Source organism: Neophocaena asiaeorientalis, unplaced genomic scaffold (genome assembly GCF_003031525.2).
Source record: "Neophocaena asiaeorientalis asiaeorientalis breed wild unplaced genomic scaffold, Neophocaena_asiaeorientalis_V1.1 scaffold92, whole genome shotgun sequence".
Taxonomy (NCBI): Eukaryota; Metazoa; Chordata; class Mammalia; order Artiodactyla; family Phocoenidae; genus Neophocaena; species Neophocaena asiaeorientalis.
The window spans coordinates 2,016,236-2,037,952 of record NW_020174057.1 but is presented as its reverse complement, the minus strand read 5'-3'; the positions used below and the strand labels follow the sequence as shown (position 1 = coordinate 2,037,952).

At 37.2% G+C, this 21,717-nt stretch overlaps 1 protein-coding gene across 8 annotated transcripts in view; it reads left to right on the top strand.

Annotated features, from left to right (window-relative positions):
• Positions 1–21,316, top strand: part of VEZT (vezatin, adherens junctions transmembrane protein) — a 67,149-nt gene extending 45,833 nt beyond the window's left edge. For 6 of the 8 annotated variants that reach the window (XM_024754405.1, XM_024754404.1, XM_024754410.1 and 3 more), the window contains 6 exons: positions 2,271–2,418; positions 7,519–7,850; positions 10,127–10,320; positions 14,537–14,637; positions 16,287–16,494; positions 20,110–21,316. In XM_024754405.1, the coding sequence (XP_024610173.1) occupies positions 2,271–2,418; positions 7,519–7,850; positions 10,127–10,320; positions 14,537–14,637; positions 16,287–16,494; positions 20,110–20,624 (1,498 nt within the window). In that variant the 3' untranslated portion in view covers positions 20,625–21,316. Of the gene's footprint in view, positions 1–2,270; positions 2,419–7,518; positions 7,851–10,126; positions 10,321–14,536; positions 14,638–16,286; positions 16,495–19,001; positions 20,051–20,109 lie in introns of those variants that run through there. The other 2 variants (XM_024754407.1, XM_024754409.1) reach the window with 2 other exon arrangements.
• The last annotated feature ends 401 nt before the right edge of the window (positions 21,317–21,717 follow it).

Genomic DNA, 21,717 nt, shown 5'->3' with positions numbered 1-21,717 from the left:
AGTGAGGTGGGCTGAGAGGGCCCTAACAAAGATTGCAGATGGTATGAATTCCGTGGGCCAGTCACTTATCTAGATACTGGGAACCTAGCAGTGAACAAGATAGACAAGATCCTTGTTCTTATGGAGTTTGCCTTCTAGTGGATGATATAATTAATAAAAACTGAACAGAATATTTTCAGATATTTGCTATAAAGGGGAAAAACCCCAGGGGAATAGGATAGAGAGTGATTGGTGGGTTGCTGTTTTTGATTGGATGATAGGGGAAGGCCTACAATTTAAACTTAGATTTGAGATGGAGTTCCAGTCAGATGGACCAGCGAGTATAAAGATCTTGTGGCAGGAGTGAATTTAGTATGATTGGAGTATAGAAAAAGGACCATCATACTCGAAGACTGCAGCACAGTAAGTTGGGAGTCAGAGTATGAGATGAGATTCAGAAGTAGGCAGGGGCCGGATCATATTCTCCATATAAGAAACCTTAAGGAATTAAAAAAGTATCCACCAACTATTTCTTTGGAAAGACCAGTAAGTTATATAAACCCTCATGTGCCTGATCAAAGTAAAAAGAATAGAAATATACAAGATTAGTAATGAGAACAGAGCAAGAAATTAAAGTTATTGTAAGGGGATAGTTTTGTAACTTTGTGGCCACAACTTTGAAACTGTAGGGAGAAATGGATCATTTCATATCAAAACACAAATCTCTAAAACTGACCTAGGAAGAATTCAGACACTGGAGATAAATAAAAAGAATTCCATTAAAAAAAAGAAAGCACCTGGTTATATATGTAAACAATGGAAAATGTGCAGCTGTAAAAAAGTGATAAAAGGTCTTGATGCACTATTGTGGAATGATCTCCAAATTATGTTGTTAAATGAAAAAAAAAAAGCGAAGTGCACAGAGCAGTATTTATACTACCCTTCCATTTATGCATAGAAGGGATTGTATATATGAGGGGATAAATAAGAGTGTGTGAATGTGTATATACACATATATATATATCCTCACATACACACACATTTATATTTGGATTTCCTTTTATGTAGGTACATGACCATAAAATATCTTGAAGTATACACCAGATACTGGTAACAGTGATTGCCTTTGCCTTTGGGTAGGTGAACTAGGTGGCTAAGGGATAGAGGTAGGAAGCAGTTTTTACTATACCCCTTAATACCTTATAAATTTTTAATCCTTTGAATATATTACTTATTCAAAAACTAAGTGAATGAAAAAATGTTTAACTACCTGGTCCAGATGATTTTGTAGTTTAAAAAAAAAAACTATTTCAGGGGCTTCCCTGGTGGCACAGTGGTTGAGAGTCTGCCTGCCGATGCAGGGGACACGGGTTTGTGCCCCTGTCCGGGAAGATCCCACATGGCGCAGAGCGTCTGGGCCTGTGAGCCATGGCTGCTGAGCCTGCGCGTCCGGAGCCTGTGCTCCGCAACGGGAGAGGCCGCAACAGTGAGAGGCCCTCGTACCGCAAAAAAGAAAAAAAAAAAAAACTATTTCAGACCATAGAAAAGGTTAGATAGAAAGCTACAGTACATCATTTTATTTATGCAGATACTATAATCTAGTTCCAAATAAAAAACAATCTTACAAGTAGAATATTTATAGATTCCGCCTAGTACTATATCAAAAGATTATTATAATACGACAAAATAGGGATATGTTATAAATGCATGAAGAGTTCAAATATCAAGAATTGTATGGATATAATTCTTTACAAAAACAATGAAAGAGGAGGAAATCACATAATAATGTTGATAGATGCGCATGAGGAAGAGGAAGGCAGAAACAGCAGCAGTCTATGTCAACAACCTTGATGGAACAGGCTTAGTGTTACTTACATCAGTAGTTTATGTTTTCAGGTAACGGTCAGGTAATGATGTCCTGCAGTGTGCAGACTTGGAGGAAAAGAGGAAGTATTTGCTGTAGAGTGGTGAGGGCCTGAGCCACGATACAATAAAGTACATAATACAGTTTCAAAAGGTAGATGGGAAAAATAACTAAATTAGCACTTTAGCGCTTGTGAAGAGTTGAACTTTTAATTCGCCAGCTATAAAGACATTTTATTCTCAAGTATCCTGTAAGATTTGAGGTATATTAATATATTAGATTTTAAGATTAGTTTCTTTTTTAAAAAACTGATGTAAATCTCCTCAAAGTTCAGAACAAAGATAAGTAAAGGTAATTTTGGACAGTTTTATTGTACTCTTTATGCTTTAATGAAAAGGCTTTGTTGATTGCCTTAACCTAATTTAACCTACCCCCTGAACTCTGAGAGTGACAATGTAACCAACTACATCTGTGTGGTGCCCTTTAAGGAGCTGGGCCTTGGACTTAGTGAAGAGCAGATTTCAGAAGAAGAAGCACATAACCTTACAGATGGCTTCAGCCTGCCTGCATTGAAGGTAATCCATTCATGGATGGGAAGGGCTGAAGAAAAGATAGATGCATTTGGATTGTGCCTGTGCTTTCTGAATATAAATGGTGCACCTGTTTCTTTTGTTGTTTGCTGGATGCCATTACCATAATAGCCTTACTAATGTTTTTGAAACTGCCTTTAAAGAGGGACAGCACTGTGAAGATTGGATGAAAAGTAGGAATTCCCTGGCGGTCCAGTGGTTAGCACTCTGCGCTTCCACTGCAGGGGGCACAGGTTCCATCCCCAGTCAGGGAACCAAGATACTACATGCTGTGCAGTGCAGCCATAAATAAATGAATCAATGAATGAATAGAGGAGATCCTTATGTTCTGATATTGAAATACTTTAAATTCTTACTATAGGCATTTCTTGTATTAAATTAGAGTTTGAAGATAAATGAGTTTAGTAGGAACCCAATATATGAGTGATTTTATTTACTAGCCATTTGTTTCAACAAACATGGGTATAAAACTTACAAGATCAGCATCTTTCCTTGGAAAATCTCCAGAATTCTTATATGGAACAAGAATTTTTTCATATATTAAAAACCACATAAAAGGGTATATTTGACTACATAAGAATTAAACTTCTAAACTTTAAATGCTGTATATATATATATTTTAAAATTTTATTTATTTATTTTTGGCTGCATTGGGTCTTCGTTGCTGCACGTGGGCTTTCTCTAGTTACGGCGAGCGGGGGCTACTCTTCGTTGCGGTTCGCAGGCTTCTCACTGTGGTGGCTTCTCCCCTTGTGGAGCACGGGCTCTAGGCTTGCAGGCTCAGTAATTGTGGCTCGTGGGCTCTAGAGCACAGGCTCAGTAGTTGTGGCACATGGGCTTTGTTGCTCCGCGGCACGTGGGATCTTCCCAGACCAGGACTCGAACCAGTGTTCCCTGCATTGGCAGATGGATTCTTGTTTTGTTTGTTTGTTTGTTTACTTATTTATTTATTTATTTATGGCTGCATTGGGTCTTCAGTGCTGCATGCAGGCTTTCTCTAGTTGTGATAAGTGGGGGCTACTCTTGGTTGCGGTGCACAGGCTTCTCATTTCTCACTGCAGTGGCTTCTCTTGCTGCTGAGCACGGACTGTAGGCGTGTGGGCTTCAGTAGTTGCAGGACATGGGCTCAGTAGTTGTGGCTCGCGGGCTCTAGAGCACAGGCTCAGTAGTTGTGGTGTATGGGCTTTGTTGCTCCGCATCATGTGGGATCTTCCCAGACCAGGGCTCAAACCCGTGTCCCCTGCATTGGCAGATGGACTCTTAACCACTGCACCACCAGAGAAGCCCCAAATGCTGTATACTTTAAATGTAAATAAGCTCAGGGGAAAAATTGCAGTGATTTATAAACAAAGGGCTTGAATTCTTTCTATATGAAGAGCACTAAGGTATGTGAAACCTATTGAAGATAGGTCAGGTGTGTGAATTGCCAGTTCACAAAAACCAGAAATGGCCAATAAATGTGATAAAAATTTTCAGCCTTACTAGTATTTTGCCAAGGATATTGAAAGTTGATAATACTCATTGTCAGTGAAAATTCTGAGACCTCACACCAGTGGTCAAAGTATAAACTGCTTCACTTTAGCTGTGAATACCATTCTTCACAAAGGTATGTACCCTTTACGCCAGCAATTTTAAGCTCAGATTCATCTCAGGAAGTAATCAAAGATATATGTTCATAATATTACTACAGCAGCAAATCTTCGAAACGAGTTAAAAGTTCAGTGATTTGGGCTTCCCTGGTGGCGCAGTGGTTGAGAGTCTGCCTACCAATGCAGGGGACACGGGTTCAAGCCCTGGTCTGGGAAGATCCCACGTGCCACGGAGCAGCTGGGCCCGTGAGCTACAAATACTGAGCTCTGCGCGTCTGGAGCCTGTGCTCTGCAGCAAGAGAGGCCGCGACAGTGAGAGGCCCGCGCACCGCGATGAAGAGTGGCCCCCGCTTGCCACAACTAGAGAAAGCCCTCGCACAGAAACGAAGACCCAACACAGCCAAAAATAAATAAATGAATAAATAAATTTAAAAAAAAAAAAAAAAAAGTTCAGTGATTTGAGATTGGTAATGAGATTTATGGTACATTCATTTAATGAACTCCCTTGGAGTTAGTAGTAGAAAAAAATAACATGAAAAAACATAAGTTAAAGCATCTTAACAAAAACTAACTGTATGCATTGTAAGATTCCAGTAGTATTTTTAAAAAGTCAAGCCAAATGTCTTTAACTTCCTTTTCAGTATTTAGCAAACTCCACTTCGATATTTTTTTATTTCTAGCCTCTAAACTTCACTTGATACCATGGAAATCAGTGCAAGTGTAGTTTACAGCATATTTTTCAAGATTCATTTTGTTTTGAACCGTATAAACTTTTACATCTTTAAAATTTTCAGATCCACATAAAAGCTCTAGTTCTCCTGTTTTTCTTTCCAGTCACTTGAAATTTGCCTTGATTTATTTTTAACCTCATTCTAACCCATCTTAATAAATGGCATCATACAACTTATTAAGCTAGAAACCTGGGCACTATCCTTCTTATCCCTCTTTTTACCCTTCACGTATAAGCTATGAGTAGATTTTTGTGTTGGTTCCACCTTCAAAATACATTTTAAACTCATTCACTTTTTTTCATGTCATTTCCCACCATTCTAGTCCCAGCTGCCATCATTCTTACTGAGGCTGCTACAATAGTTTTCTTACTGGTTTCCTTAGTTCCCTAAAGTTTGTTTCAGAATGCAGTTTGACATTTAAAGTGCCTTAAAAATGTTATATGCTTCAAATCAGTAATTCCACTTCTGTAAATCTTTCTTAAGGAAATGATTTCAAATATATTAAAGCTTTATGTACCAGGTTGCTTATTAGTTTTGCTTATGATAGTGAAAAATGGAACACAGCCTAAATGTGCAGCAGTAGAGGAATAGTTGCATGAATCACAGTAAGTCCAACATGGTGAACCATTGTATACCAGCTCCAACTTGCTTATGAAGATTTTGTAAAAACTTGGAGAAACCAGTGAAACAATCAGGATACATAAATATATATTTAGTAACTCTGTGTTTAGAAAAAGACCATGAGAAAATACTAATATACCAATAGCTATTCTTTAGTGTGGTTGCACTATAGGTAATTCCATTTACTTCCAAATTCAATACCATGACCATGCTTTACTCTATGATGGAAATAAAGTTATTTTCAAAGAACAATTTGGGAGATTCTTAATGATGAAAAAGCAGCGACTTTGGAATTGAGCAGGCATAGGTTTATATTTTAGCCCTGACACTGACTGGTCATTTGACCTTGAGTGAGTTGTTCTTTGAACTTACCTAATCTGTAAAAAGAAGTTACCATACCTGCCCTACAAGGTGTTAGATTAAATGAGAAAACATACAAAATACCTACAACAGGGCTTGTTGTATACTGGTTAACCCAAAATGGTAATAGCTGTTACTCTTTAAGAAGGATTTGGAGAAAGAATTATGGTCATATTTCTTAATTTCCCTTTTAACTTATTTTTTTGTTTACTCATCAAGATGTCTCAGTGATTTCCCTATTTCTTTATGCTTTTTAAAAAGCTTGTTAAATCCTGGATTATATTTTGCCCAAAGTACAGGCAGCAAAAAGAAACAGTGGGCCTCCTGGAGTCAGACTTTCTAGGTTTGACTCTCACCTGACTGCTAATGTGGACTTGAGCAAGTCATTGTTTCTGTGTTCATAAAATGAGATAACCATAATGCTGATCACTAAAGGATTAAATATTTGCCAGTCCAATACCTGGGAGAGAGTAAGTGATTAATAAATGTTATCTGATTTTTTAAATTGCATCTGACATGACCTACTCATTGTTCTCTGCTGTATTATCAGCACCTAGAGTACTGCCTGGCACATCATAGGTGCTCAAGAAATACTTGGTGAATTAAAAACTAAAGGATAAAGAAAATCATTTTAGTAACAATTTAATGGTTAAATAAGAAGACTTGTGAGATACCTTGTATTTATATTTAAGAACCCCTAGATAGTGTATCTTCAGTGATTTAGAATTTTGGCCTTGCTCACTTAAAAAAAAAATGAGTTAATAGTAAAATAGGTTTACATTAAATTATCTTAATTCATTATTTGCATAATTTTAAAATTCATTTAATAAAACAGTTTAAATAATGTCCATTTTCATGGTTATAAAAAACTGAAATCTAAATTATCCAGAGTGGTAAATTATCCTCTTTTTCTTGTCTGCTAACTCCTGTTCAGACTCGATTGTATTTGTTTGTTTGATATTGTCCTCTTGAATAGTACTATCTGGAGGAATCCTTTGCTGCCAGACTCCGGGTGTTTTTTTGAGAATGTGTGTTGTAGTTTCTCATGCCACACATTCCTGAGTATGATCAGTCTGGGACTGATTTTTATGTTTTTTCTTAGCTATTTCCTAGGCCAAAATAATGGTATAGTTTGAAGCCCAAACTCTGGCTCCATCAATGAGTTGTTTCTTTGGACTTACATAGGTCCATCATTCCTGCTGTCTCCTTTTCTCCTTTGTGTACATTTTTTTTCTTTTTTTTTTTGCGGTAAGCTGGCCTCTCACTGTTGTGGCCTCTCCCGTTGCAGAGCACAGGCTCCAGATGTGCAGGCTCAGCGGCCATGGCTCACGGGCCCAGCCGCTCCGTGGCATGTGGGATCTTCCCGGACCGGGGCACGAACCCGAGTCCCCTGCATCAGCAGGCAGACTCTCAACCACTGTGCCACCAGGGAAGCCCTGTGTACATTTTTAAAATAATTCATCAAAGAACATTCATTTCTAATTAGCTGTGTCTCATTCCATCAGCATTTCTCTTTTAGGACAGAACTGTACTAAATTATATACTGGTATTAGCTGCTATATTATGATCAGAAGTTCCCATTGCCATGACTATATAATTTGACGTAACATTCTTGGCTACTCTTAGAGTTAGTTCAAACTCAGCTATATTCATTACTTAGAATAAAGTGAAAAGTTTAAACCAGAAGTTAAGATAAACAAATCTGTAGTTTGTTTTCTTGTTTTGAATGTTGACCAATATTTTTTATTGATCTAGTCCTTTTTTCTTGTTTTTTTTTTTTTTAGGTTTTGTTCCAACTCTGGGTGGCACAGAGTTCAGAGTTCTTCAGGCGGTTAGCCCTGTTACTTTCTACGGCTAATTCACCTCCTGGGCCCTTACTTACTCCAGCACTTTTGCCTCATCATATTCTATCTGATGTGACTCAAGGTCTACCTCATGCTCATTCTGCCTGTTTGGAAGAGCTTAAGCGCAGCTATGAGTTCTATCGGTACTTTGAAACTCAGCACCAGTCAGTACCCCAGCGTTTATCCAAAACTCAGCAGAAGTCAAGAGAACTGAATAATGTTCACACAGCAGTACGCAGCTTGCAGCTCCATCTGAAAGCATTACTGAATGAGTAAGTTTAGAAGCCATGTAAGGAAATGTCCCCATGATTAGCAAGCTTCAGTCTTGTGCCATTGTGGTCGTTGGCTTGTGTCCTAGCTAAAAAGCAGCAGCAAAATTGAAACATTGCAGTCTAAACGATGGTTTAAAGGTACAAATGTAGCAGACAAACAGTGATTTGTAAGTACTGTAATTTGGGGGAGCCATTTATATAGTTTTTACTTTACCTGATGTCAACAGAAAACCTAGAAAGATAGGACAAAAGCAGAGAAGTATTATTACATACAGTTGATGAGAAAACTGTTGCTGTTTTTCTGAATAAATCAGAGCAGGTTTGGACATTTTTCTATAGCATAGAACAAGTTTTTTGGCCCCAGTTGTATAATAAACATGTAGAATCCATAGTTTGATACTCCACCTTAGTGAAATGTAGGGTCCAGTCATTTCAGTGAAATTTTTCTGTAACAGATAGTCATAGTATAGGACTGGATCAAATGAACGATTGGGTTCATGTTGTAATCAGGGGAAGGTCACAGGAATTTAATGAGTTGAGAAGATTGTAGTTGATGTACTTGACCCTGGATACCAGGCAAGAAGTAGAAGGGTGAGGGCAGCAATTGATTTTGTAAGATAAGAAAATGGGCCAAAAGGACTTGAAGTCTCAGTAAAATCAAAAAGCTAATTTACTGGAGTGAAGAAGGAGGTGATGCACAAGGATAGGAAATTAAGTTCAGAAAAACATTTTAAGAAGAGAAGTTTTTACCCATCAGTTCAAGGTCTGAGATAGGTATTTAAGTTTGATGTAAAGATTACAGCATAGGGTAAAACTAAGAAACTGTGAGGCAGGGATGTTCCAGTGGTCTGTTGCTGCCGTTCTAAGAAAACCCTGTCTCCCACAGGAAATAATGGGAGATAAGGCAATCTTCACTTGAGTGGGTGGCAAAAGTTGGATCATCATGAGAGATTTCAGTGGAAAGGCTGTGTTAGGCAAAGCCAGGGTCTATAAAGAATTAACGTTTGGCAATAGAATCAGAAATATACAGGGAGTAATGGAATGCATTAGCGTGAGGGAAGGTGGCTCGAGAAGGAGGAGTGCTACACTGGATGGACATGAAAATGATAAAGAAGGGCTTTTTACCTTGGTCAGGGATTATGAATGATGCATGGGAAGTATGTTTCCTATTTAAAAATGAAATATTCTATGTATGCTACTACATGTCACCTTTCAAAATACTTTCACTAGAGAGCAAACCAGTCACAAACCATCATATCTGATTTGCCCTTTAGCACTGCCACATACAACTTTTAAAAGTGTTATCTAAAAAATTTTGTGTTTCATCCCTCCCTCTCGCTTGTCCCCTTTGCTATTCCCACTCTCGCTTGCCTACCCTAGGACATTAACCCTTTAACTGTTCTCCTGGCCTCTAGTGTTTCTGAGGCATATATATGCTTTCTTACTTATCTGAAAATTTTCACTGATTTTGGACTATAACAGCTTAGACTAAAGTCTGTATAACATTCTACAGAAAGGGTTTGTCATAACCTGACTACAGGCTGCTTTCTGTCTTTATTTCTCACTTCTTTCCTTCAGTCCAGCCAAACTGTATAAGTGCCTTTCCCCATGTACCATCTAGAATGACTTTCCTCGTCTTCTGTACATGCTCCGATTTTATCCATGCTTCAGTGCTGCCTCAGAAGTACCTCTTCCTTAGCTGTTCCCTGTCTATACCCATAGCTGGTGGTAATTTGCCCCTCTTCTGAATTCTTATAAGCCTGTCTTTATCTCTCAGTCATTTTGTGCCTGGATTTAGCCCAGCTTCACAGCTTACCAGCTCTATGACCTGGGCAAGTTTCTTCAACTCTCTAGACCTAATTTGGAATGGAAATAAAATGTTAATTTTAATTTTTTATAATATTATATTGTATATGTATAATTTCCCTGATTTGGGTTAAGTTTCTTATAAGTAGGAAATGGGTTTAATTTATCCTTTCAGTTTGTAAAATGCCTGGTATGTATGCAAGAAATACTTGTTGAATAAATGTATGAATACTCTTTATAAGCTTTTTTAAAAATTGTGGTAAAATGCACATAACATAAAATTTACCACTTAACCATCTTTAAGCATACAGTTAAGTGGCATTAAATACATATATTGTTGTGCAACTATCACCACCTTCCATGTCCAGAGCTTTTTTCATCTTATAAACTTATTTCTTAAATCAACCTTGCGAATTATACATTTCAGTTCATAGTTTAGAAATCTGTTGCTGTTTTTCTTTATTACTCAGGGTAATAATTTTTGAAGATGAACTCGAAAAGCTTGTTTGTACTAAAGAAACACAAGAACTAGTGTCAGAAGCTTATCAAATCCTAGAACAGAAATTAAAGTTGATTCAGCCCCATGTTCAAGCGAGCAACAATTGCTGGGAAGAGGCCATTTCTCAAGTGGACAAGTTGCTACGAAGAAACACAGATAAAAAAGGTACCTATGAGAGAGTTCTTTTGCGTACCCTTATCAGATATGCTTATTCTTCTCTGGTAAGATTTTATTAGGTGTACTTCTTATCTATGTGATGAAACTGACTTGACAAAATTACTTAGTTTACTAAAAAAAAGTTAATTTATATGTACAAATTGACACTGAATATAAAGTCTTGGCTCTTATTTTTGTAAATAAAAAATGAATATGCTTTGAAAGTTCCCTGAATCATATATCTCCTTTTTAAAAAAATTAATTAAACAAATAGATTTTAATAATATTATTCCATTATTAGGACTTCCAGAAACTCTTTTCCAGTTAGGGTAATAATGAGTTTGGTAATCAGGGGCCAGAAATTCAGTTTACTTTTAAGATAAAATACGTCAGTCATTTAAAAATAGTATACAAGGGCTTCCCTGGTGGCGCAGTGGTTGAGAGCCCACCTGCCGATGCAGGGGACATGGGTTTGTGACCCGGTCCGGGAAGATCCCACATGCCGCAGAGCGGCTAGGCCTGTGAGCCATGGCCGCTGAGCCTGTGCGTCTGGAGCTTGTGCTCCGCAGCGGGAGAGGCCACAACAGTGAGAGGCCCGCGTACTGCAAAAAAAAAAAAAAAATTAATATACAAATGCTATGTTAGCTGCATATTTGTTATTAAAAAGAGTCATGTACCACAGTGTTCATTGCAGCACTAGTTACAATAGCCAGGACATGGAAACAACCTAAGTGTCCATCAACAGATGAATGGATAAAGAAGATGTGGCACATATATACAATGGAATATTCCTCAGCCATAAAAAGAAACGAAATTGAGTTATTTGTAGTGAGGTGGATGGATCTAGAGTCTGTCATACAGAGTGAAGAAGGCAGAAAGAGAAAACCAAATACCGTATGCTAACACATGTATGTGGAATCTAACAAAAAAAAAGGTTCTGATGAACCTGGGGCAAGACAGGAATAAAGACACAGACATAGAGAATGGACTTGAGGACACGGGGAGGGGACAGGGTAAGCTGAGACGAGGTGAGAGAGTAACATTGACATATATACACTACCAAATGTAAAAGAGATAGCTAGTGGGAAGCAGCTGCATAGCACAGGGAGATCAGCTTGGTGCTTTGCGACCACCTACAGGGGTGGGATAAGGAGGGTTGGAGGGAGATGCAAGAGGGAGGGGATATGGGGATATACGTATGCATGTAGGTGATTCACTTTGTTATACAGCAGAAACTAACACACCACTGTAAAGCAATTATACTCCAATAAAGATGTTACAAAAAAAGAAAATGTATTAAAATGTGCCGTTATTTAATAGGAACATCGGAGTGCCTTGTACTGCTAGGTAAAAAGGCAGTCTTGAAACTTTCGGCAAAACTGCTTTCCTTTGGACCCAGATTTTATACTTGTTTTTACTAATTTCACTAATTCCATTGTAAATGGTTGACATATTAATCTTTAAACTTATGCTACAAGTCAATACCATGTTTATCCCTTGGAACCTTATTATGAGGTTAATCAGATTTATGTATAAAAATTGTATTGCTGCCAAAGGTGAGTAATGCTTTATCATCTGTTAGTCATTGTTTTGTTTACAGATAGATCTGTAATACTTTAATGTCTTAAACAAACTAAGTCCTTAGATAGTAAAAGTGTTAACTTTTTTCAAAGGAAATGTTAACAAGCTAATTACCGATATACTACCAATAGATTTCCTTTATATCTCAAATGTAAATGGTGAATAATTCTTTCTCCAAAGGATAAATTTGCCAAGAATTTTTAGTATGTGCAAATATTTATACATATTAAACTTTTTGATATGACTCGAGCTTTTAAGTGTATTTTCCATAAATAGAAACACTCAGAAGACCACTGAACCATCTTATTCACCCCTCCCTTGGCATACTCTGAGATGTTGAATCTTAGTCACTCAAACATGATTGTTAAAATTGTCTCCAAATCATTGGGCAGATGATAAGCCATTTCATGATGGCCTCTGTGTATGTGGCTTTTGCTCATAGGTGATAATGACATGAAATAAGATACAAGTATTCACAAACTTTTCTCACTAAAATGCCCATAGTAGCCTTGGCTACACAACTTTAAATAAAACTGTTCGTTTGAATTTTTTTAAGAAGCAGGTGCTTTTGGTTTGCCATATCTTTTTTTTTTTTTTTTAGTTATTTCAAAATTATAGGAATATCACGAGAATAATAATTCTAAGTACCGTTCATCCAGATTCCCCAGTTGTTGACATTCTACCACATTTGCTTTATCTCTCTGTGTATCTGTCTTTAAATTCTTTTGGTGGTATTATTCTGAACCATTTGAGAGTAAGATACGGACATGAAACCCCATTACCCCTAAATAGTTCTGTTCACATTTTTGAAAAACACACATTCTTTTACATACCCGTAGTATGCCATCAAAATCAGGAAATAGCCCAAGGCTCCTTCAGCTGATGAATAGGTAAGCCATTATATCCACGCATACAGTGGAATACTACTCAGAAATGAAAAAGAAGTGAACTACTGATACCTTAATAAGATGGAAGATGCACTATGCTAATCAGAAGAGGACAGACTCAAATCACTACATACTGTATGCTTCCATTTATATGACATTCTGAAAATGACAAAATTTAATAGGAGCAGGGAACACATATCAATGGTTCCTAGGAGCTGGATATGGAGGGAGGAGTAGGGTATAAAGAGGCAGCATAAGTAAATGTTTTGACGTAATAGAACTATTCTGTATCATGATTGTGGTGGTAGAGGTGATTACATGACTCTAATTTGTCTAAACTCATAAAATTGTATATACAAAAAAGAGTGAATTTTATGAGTGAATAGAATAAATTAGCTTAAAATTTTTTCACCCACTAGTTTTAGCATCCATTGATAGTTCTTGCTTGAATTGGGTATTACTGTGATGGTTGCCAAATGGTAATTTTCTACTTCCATTTTCCATTTACACTTACTAGTTGACACTCTATTTTAAGGTTAAGCATCGCCCCCCCTTTCCACTTATTTACTTATTGTGTGTGGATATATGGATTCTTACTTTATTCAGTAGATCATAGTTTGTTACTTTTATGTTATATTATTGCCCAGGTTGTCCAAAGTTTGACCAGAGGGAGCCCATTCAAGGTGATTCGTGTCACCATCATTCTTTGAGCACTTCTTTACTTTGTCTCATACTTTCCCTGCCTCCAGCCATAACATCAGCCTTGTCTCCAAGAAGCCCTCATTCCTTTTAATGGAAAATGACATTTAGAAACCAAGATCTAGGTGCTGGGTATGCTCAGAGCCATTGGGATGTTACTTCTTTTACCACTTCTCACTGTACAGAGCTGTGAAATACATCTCTGTATATACATGTATACACTCCATCTCTATTTCTGTATCTGTCTATCCATATATGTTGTAAGCCATGAGTTCATACCAATACCTCCAATTCAATTCTAATACCACATAGTTTATTCTGGCCTTCCCCCCTCTATATTTGTTCCTCCCTTTTGTGATTATGAGAAGCTTGGCTGTCATTAGTTTCAATATATTTACTTATTTACTCAATCCTTTGTATGTAACCAATCGCCTGCTGCTGTGGGCTAAGTCACATTTCTGCTGATTCACACCTACTGAAGGTTCTTCCCACCCCAGCCTAGCTTGCTTTGACCACACCAGCCCATGCCAGCTGAGAGTCCCCCCAGCTCTGTTCCCAACCATGTATCTATCATTACTCTTGAAAGGTAAAAACCTAGAGGCTTAACCCCTGCTTCTTGAAAGTAGAGAAATAATGATAAAAGATAGAGAGCTGGACATGAGGCCAAGTAACCCCGAGATTAGATGCCAAACACCAATTTTAAATAATTAAAGTTAAGCTCACCTGGGTGATCTTTTCAATCTATTTACTTGTGAAACTCATTTCCAATCCTAACTGCTCCTGAGAATAAAAACAGTTTAAGCGAAGTACAAGATCAAAGTTTGTTTTTTGTAGGGAACAGTTTGTCTGTCTTGAGCCTGTTTCTGTGCAATGAACAAAGTTGATTGTTCAGCAAGTATTTAGAGTACCTACTGTGTGATAGATACTATGGTAAGGTGAAAAAGGGAGAGAAAAAACAGGTTTTTCTTCTCCAAGAGTTTAACTTAAATTGTAAGTCTATAGGTATTACTTTTGTTAACTTTAATAGATGTTCACTCATTTCTGTGTTTCTTTTTAAGGCAAACCTGAAATGGCATGTGAAAACCCACACTGTACTGTGGTACCTTTGATGCAGCCTCCTCTACACATTGCAGACAAGGATCCAATCCCTGAGGAGCAGGTAAGAGTGAAAATTGCTTTTTTTTTCCCCTAAAGAGTTTCACGTACATAACTTACCCACCTTTCTCTGTAAGTGACATGGATAAGTTCACGTAAGTTGTTGAATTTATATTTCTAATGAACTTCAGAATCACAATACAATGTATTGAATTTATATCATATCATTAGTTCTTAGTGCCTTGAATTTGGATCCATTGAATCTACCCACACATTTTCCTGTTTATATCTAATTGTCCATTTTGTAAATACTCAAAAGTGATGAAATGCATTAAAAGTTAGTACATTAGCAAAGGTACCTTCTGGGATGCTGGAAATGTTTTTATCTTGATCAGAGTGGTGGTTTACCAGTACCTGTGCCTATGTAAAAATCCTATACATTTAAGATTTGTGCATTTGGCTGCATGTATGTATGTTATACCCTTTATAAAATACTTTTTTAAATGATTGTGTTAGTTGTTGACAACAGATTGCTCATTCTAAAGAAGGCTTCTTTTCCTTAGGTCATACTGCCTATTCAGTATTCTTAATTGCAAAGGGAGACCAACCCTACTTAGTTTAACCTACAAGAAATTTGTTTAAAAACATTACATAGCTGACAGAATATTTCAGGGTCCAGATAATCAGGCTTGAAGCAGGCTGGGGTAAACAGCCAAAATCACTCAAAAGAACTGTTCCAGTGGCAACATCACTGCTAAGTCACTGGGTGCAGATGTTGCCACCTGCTCCATCAATGTTGAATAATAAAAACTATCTTCAGAACCTCTACCTCTGGAAACTTGATCTGCCACCATCCTTGCCGGAATGGATTCCTCAAAATGCCTATTTCTTTCTTTTTTTTTTTTTTTTTTTTTTTTTTTTTTTTTTTTAACATCTTTGTTGGAGTATAATTGCTTTACAATAATGTGTTAGTTTCTGCTTTATAACGAAGTGAATCAGCTATAAATATATCCCCAGATCTCCTCCCTCTTGCATCTCCCTCCCTATCCCACCCTCTAGGTGGTCACAAAGCACCGAGCTGATCTCCCTGTGCTATGCAGCTGCTTCCCACTAGCTATCTATTTTACATTTGGTAGTATGCCTATTTCTTTTATAACAAACTTCTGAATCAGATCTGATCCAGGTACACCCGATTAGAGGATCTCAACTCATTTTCCTTAACCATAACTGCAAGGGAAGCTGAGTAAGCAAGGATCCTACCCTCGCCCTTAGAGATAAGGAGAACCATAAGATGAGGTGTTCCCCAATCCTAGCAATAGTGTTCAAACTTGCTGGGAAGTCAGAAAGAACCACAAATGTCTACCAAAGAAGACTAACATACCTGACCACCTCCCCAAACCACCAGCCCTGCTAATTTTGATTGGTTTTGACAAAGCTAAAGCTGTAATCTTGACTAGATCTATAGAATGGTATCAGAGTAGAAAAATAACAATCGAAGTTGTTAAACTTCTCATCCACAACCCTCTTCGTATCAGGTAAGTTTTTTTAAGATTTCAATTTATCTATGTTTGCTTTGTTCGCCCAACCGTGCTTTAATGACCTGTGCCAGGAGTCATTTTTTTTAATCTTGGAGATCAATAGGTGCAAGTAAATGAATGCTACTAGAAAATTGTCCTCTCGAAGTACAGTGTTTTTTCTTTTATTCATTTTCAGGAGTTAGAAGCTTATGTAGATGATATTGATATGGACAGTGATTTCAGAAAGGATGACTTTTATTACTTGTCTCAAGAAGACAGAGAGAGACAGGAGCGTGAGCATGAAGAATCCAAGAGGGTACTCCAAGAACTAAAATCTGTGCTGGGATTTAAAGCATCAGAGGCAGAAAGGCAGAAGTGGAAGCAGCTTCTATTTAGTGATCATGGTAAGCACTGACTTCAGAGTAAAACGTTATTTCAATGTAAGGGATTCTTTTTTCTTGAACTATAAATCTTATTTTAGGTATAGACTTCTTATGGTTTTAATTTTAGGGATCCACCAGTAAGTATAGTACTTTTTCTTCTAGACACAAAATTAATTTGATCAATAAAAGAGTGGGTATATAATCAGATTGGGAATACGAAATTAGACTTTTTCATCGGTTATTTGATTTTTTTTACTAAATTTGTTTTGAAATGGGTAGTGAGTTGTGAATAAATTGATGTTTTCAAATTTAGTGAATTTGAGATTCTAAACTCTGTCCTATGTTTATTTTATAATTACTTTAATAAAACACAAAATTAATAACTATGTTCACTATTAAAACAAATGAGTTAAAACCTAGGGCCTTAACTATATCATTAGGTTACTTAATTGATCTGAGCACTTTAGTAGATGGGAAGCAGAGATGCTTCTGTGCACGCTGTCTCCATACTTGGATTCGGACAAAGTTGGATGACTGGTAATACCTAAGATTACCCTTAAACTTCTTTATGTTAACCACCCTTCTTTTCTTTAGTCGAACTTCATGGGAGGCAGGAGAGGGAAAGAGGGGAAGCTTAGTACTTGACAATATCAAACTAGCTAATTCGTAATTCAGGAATTAATTCCTATGGATTTCTAAGAAGGTAGAGTGGGACTTCCCTTCCATTTTAGAGTATGTGGAGCCTCAGACTCAACTGCCTTCTCTTCCTTTTCTCTTTTTCACTAGAAGTATATAGATTACCTATACTCTGGAAGGTTCCTCCTCGTTCTCTTTTCTTCTCTTAGGAGCCCTACCATCCTCCCTTGTCCAGATGTACACTTCTTGATTTTTTTTTTTAATTTATTCATTTTTGGCTGTGTTGGATCTTCATTGCCACGTGCAGGCTTTCTCTAGTCGTGGTGAGCGGGGGCTACTCTTCGTTGTGGTGCACGGACTTCTCATTGCAGTGTCTTCTGTTGTTGCAGAGCACAGGCTCTAGGTGCACGGACTTCAGTAGTTGGGGCTCACAGGCTACAGAGCACAGGCTCAGTAGTTGTGGCACACAGGCTTAGCTGCTCCGTGGCATGTGGGATATTCCCAGACCAGGGCTCGAACCCATGTCCCCTGCATTGGCAGGCAGATTCTTAGCCACTGTGCCACCAGGGAAACCCCCAGTTCTTGATTTTATCCTTCTTTCTTCCCATTGGCCCCCTTTATAGCCCAGGTCCTCATAAGATTATGGTCGTATATTGTGATAGCCTCTTAGTTGACCTGCATTTTCAATACCTTTTTCTTCTAAGCTATTCTTAGAACATAGCTTCTAAGTTTTTAGGATAGTTTATATCTATCCTTGAAAGCTACTTAGATTTTTCTCAAACAGCACACTGATAATAGCTCTCTATCTTAAAAGCCTATGGTGGTTCCCCCTTTCTAATTGTATTGAATCTAAACCCCTTTTCCTGGTTTTGAGCCTCTCCATCATGAGTTCATCATCCAGTTATATTCCCCACTATTTCTAATATAGATATCTTCCTCTATTTATATCTATCTAATTAGATGATGGTTGCTGTTTTTATTAATGAAAAACATATATGGTGATCCCTTTACCAGGAATGCTGTCCTCTTCACCAGTCTCTCCTCCATGAGTCCCCCTCTTACTGCTCCAGTCCTACCACCTCTCCCACCCCTACGGACCCTCACACCTGGGGGCATTCTAGTGAAATGAAAGGACATCTTGAGCAGCAAAGCATGTAGTAGATGAAGAACTTCCCAGAAGCAGCAGTAAAAACAGAGTTCCTGAAACTTGCTTGTCCATATATGTATGGCCTACATAAATCAGAGATTAAGAGTATTATATTTTAGACACTGTTGTTTCCTATGCGTTCATTTTTTTTTGTTTCTGTAATTAAATTGGTCTTAAATAGGGGCTTTATTATCCCCCACAGTATTCATTTAGTAAATTACTCACTCAACAAGTAGATATTAAGATACTGTTTACTGCTGTATCCCTAGCACATAGATCGAGAGACAAAAATCCCCATACTCCTGAAGGTTTATATTCTAACACAGTTAACACACTAGTCAGTTGATGCATTATACAGATTAACCTGCCCCCATTTAATTAACAATAATCAGGAATATCAATCAACTTCTAATATATGTTGCATTCTTTAAGAATTAGCAGATTTATAGACTAACACTGTACATGAAATCTGAAAATAACATTGTATGTGAACTTACATCCTTTTTTATTGTTTAGTATTTTCTTCATGTGGCTTTAAAATTATCTTCTTGACAGTATGGGTAAAGATATAATGATGAGAGAAATGTATCTCTTTTTCAGGTATGTGTTTTCCATAGTTTACATTTGAAAAGGCAATAATGCTAATTTAGTTTGTGAAAATAAATAAAAAGCTGAAACCTTAAAATGCTTTGCCCATGAAAAATTTCAGTACATCTTCCAGAGTTGTTTTCGTCTCTGCCTACAGGGGTAAAGTCCGAATGGAATTAGAGAGGGAAATTCTACACTGGAACCTGCTGTGGCCATTTTTTTCTGTTGTTGCTGCTTCTCTAGTGGAGTTACTGCAGCTTAGGGACCTGTTTCTTGGAAATGGACATGTTTTACAAAATTATTTTTTAAATAAACGCCAGATCTTCAAGACGTGCTTTTTCTTTCTTCCGTCATGCTTCATAACATATTGTATTGTACTAACCCCTCATAATGGGAGGAGAGACTGCCTAGCAAGCAACCCACTGCCTACTAACATCAAGAGGGGCTAAATAAAACTTCATTTTCCTTGAAAGGACAACTTCTGCCGTATGGATATAATATTTATGTATTACGCTGTACAGTAGTTGATCTGGAATGCAGGTTTTATTTAATTTTATATTTTTCTGTGGCATTACAAAATGTGTACAAGTTTTGCCTTTATTTTCATCAGGGTCTTGTTAGGTGGTTGGCAAGTGAGTTGAATTGTATGTTGCATTTTTTTTCCCCATGCTGTTTTAACTTGTAAATATATATGTGTTGATGATAGGATGATTACCTGGATTACTCTTAGGTGTTTGGTCTGACATACTACTAGTGAAGACCATGCTGCTTATTCTTTAGTACAGTGGTTCTCAAACTTTAGTGTGCGTCAGAATCCAGAGGAGGGCTTGTAAAACATAGCCAGTCCTCACTCAGTTTCCAGTTCAGTAGGTGTGGGATGGAGCCGAAGAATTTGAATTTCTACCAAATTCCTAGGTGATGCTGACTGATGCTGTTGGTTCAGGGGCCACACCTTGAGAACCACTGCTTTAATATTTTGAATAAGAGATATGTGAGGTGTTGTAAAATATTCATCAAAACTCCATCTCATTTCATATCTTAGGCATTTTATCTCATAAAGTTCTCTGGTTTTATAAATATACATTGATTTACTGGCAAGTTTTATTCAGCTTTTATTTATTTATTGTTCTTTATAAGAAAAAACTACTGGGAGTTTAAATTAAAGTTTAAATCATTGCTGGGTTTTTAGTTATTTTCTTTCTTTCTTTCTTCCTTTCTTTCTTTTCTTTCTTTCTTTCTTTCTTTCTTTGTTTTTTTCTTTGAAGCTGTGTTGAAATCCTTGTGTCCTGTAGACCCAGTGGAACCCATAAGTAATTCAGAACCATCAGTGGATTCAGATATGGGGAAAGTTTGTAAAAATGATACTGAAGAGGAAAATAATAAACCCTCTGCAACCGACAATGAAATAAGTAATAGGACTGAGTATTTATGTGAATACCCTCTAGATGGTAAAAATAAAGACAATTCTGCAAATGAAGTCTTCCTCCAAGGAGCTGAAGAAAGAATGTATTACCAATGTGAGAGCGAAGATGAGTCCCAGCAGGCTGATGCAGGTGGCCTGGCCCCTGCCCACCCAACCCACGGGGCCTCATTGCAGCCCTCCATCAAGCAGAGGCTGGCACAGCTACAGCTGTCACCGGATTTTACCTTCACTGCTGGCCTCGCTGCAGAAGTGGCTGCTAGATCTCTCTCCTTTACTACCATGCAGGAACAGACTTTTGGTGATGAGGAAGAAGAACAAATAATGCAAGAAAATGAAAATGAGGTAGAAGAAAAGTAAGAACCAAGATTTCCATTAAGGATTTTAAATTGTTCTTTTTTGTGAAAGTGTTTTAACTTCAAGACTAGATATTCCACTGGAAAGGGAAAATGAGTGTAAGTTTACTATATTTAAAGCTAAGATGTGAATTTACAGGAAGAACCCTGGTTTGAACAGCTGATCTGAAAATAGTAGTTTACCTGTAAATGGCAGATCTTTTAGGAAAATAAGAGAAAGGTAAGGGCTCTTTTGAATAAACTGCTATTTTATTTTCAGCACAACTGATTGATCTTGGAAATTCTTTAAGTATCTTTAATAACAAATGAATTTATCATTTCTTGCCAGAATTTACTACCATAAAATGACTGGGGTAATTCTGTTGCAAGAATATTAACATTTAGTATGGCTCCTTTTTACTGTATTCTTGCAGTTAATGACTGCAGCTATCATGTCAGTAACAAGTTGTTTGTATTTTATTTTTGTTTATACCAGTCTTAAAACAAAGATACACGTTCTGAATAAAAAAAAAATTGAATTCATGCAATTGATGTGTACTGGGGTTTGGAACTAAAATGTAGTTTCAGAATTACTTGGCTTATAACGTGTCTTATGTTTCCTTGTTCGTATGTGTATTCAGTGGTTAATTTTAAGATTTCTAAATGATCTTTTAAAAAAACACATTGTTCCTTTTTAAGAATTACCCTTTCAGTTTTGTGTGTTTATCTTTTTCTGTTCTTGTTGCAAAGAAAAGAGATGATATCAAAGTGGGATCCCTATAGTCTGAGGCCTCATCCTCAACTTTGCAAAAACCGTTCCTTTTATCAGTTTGCCTAGAGATAATGGGTGCCATTAACACAAGCAGGTCACCATGCTGCTGATTTCTAGCCTGAAGCTGTACACCTCTCCACCTTAATAAGATTCTGGAAACATCCTGTCGGCTTCCTGGAAAGCATCCTTGTCTCCTTAATACTTTATTTACAAACTACCTCTTAAAAGGAGTTGCTTTCCAAATCGTCCAATCTCATCTGTTTTGTGTTGTGATTACAGTTTCAAAGAGTGGTATTTCCATGAGTATATTGTTTTTTTTTTTTTTTTTTTTGGGGGGAGGGGGGTT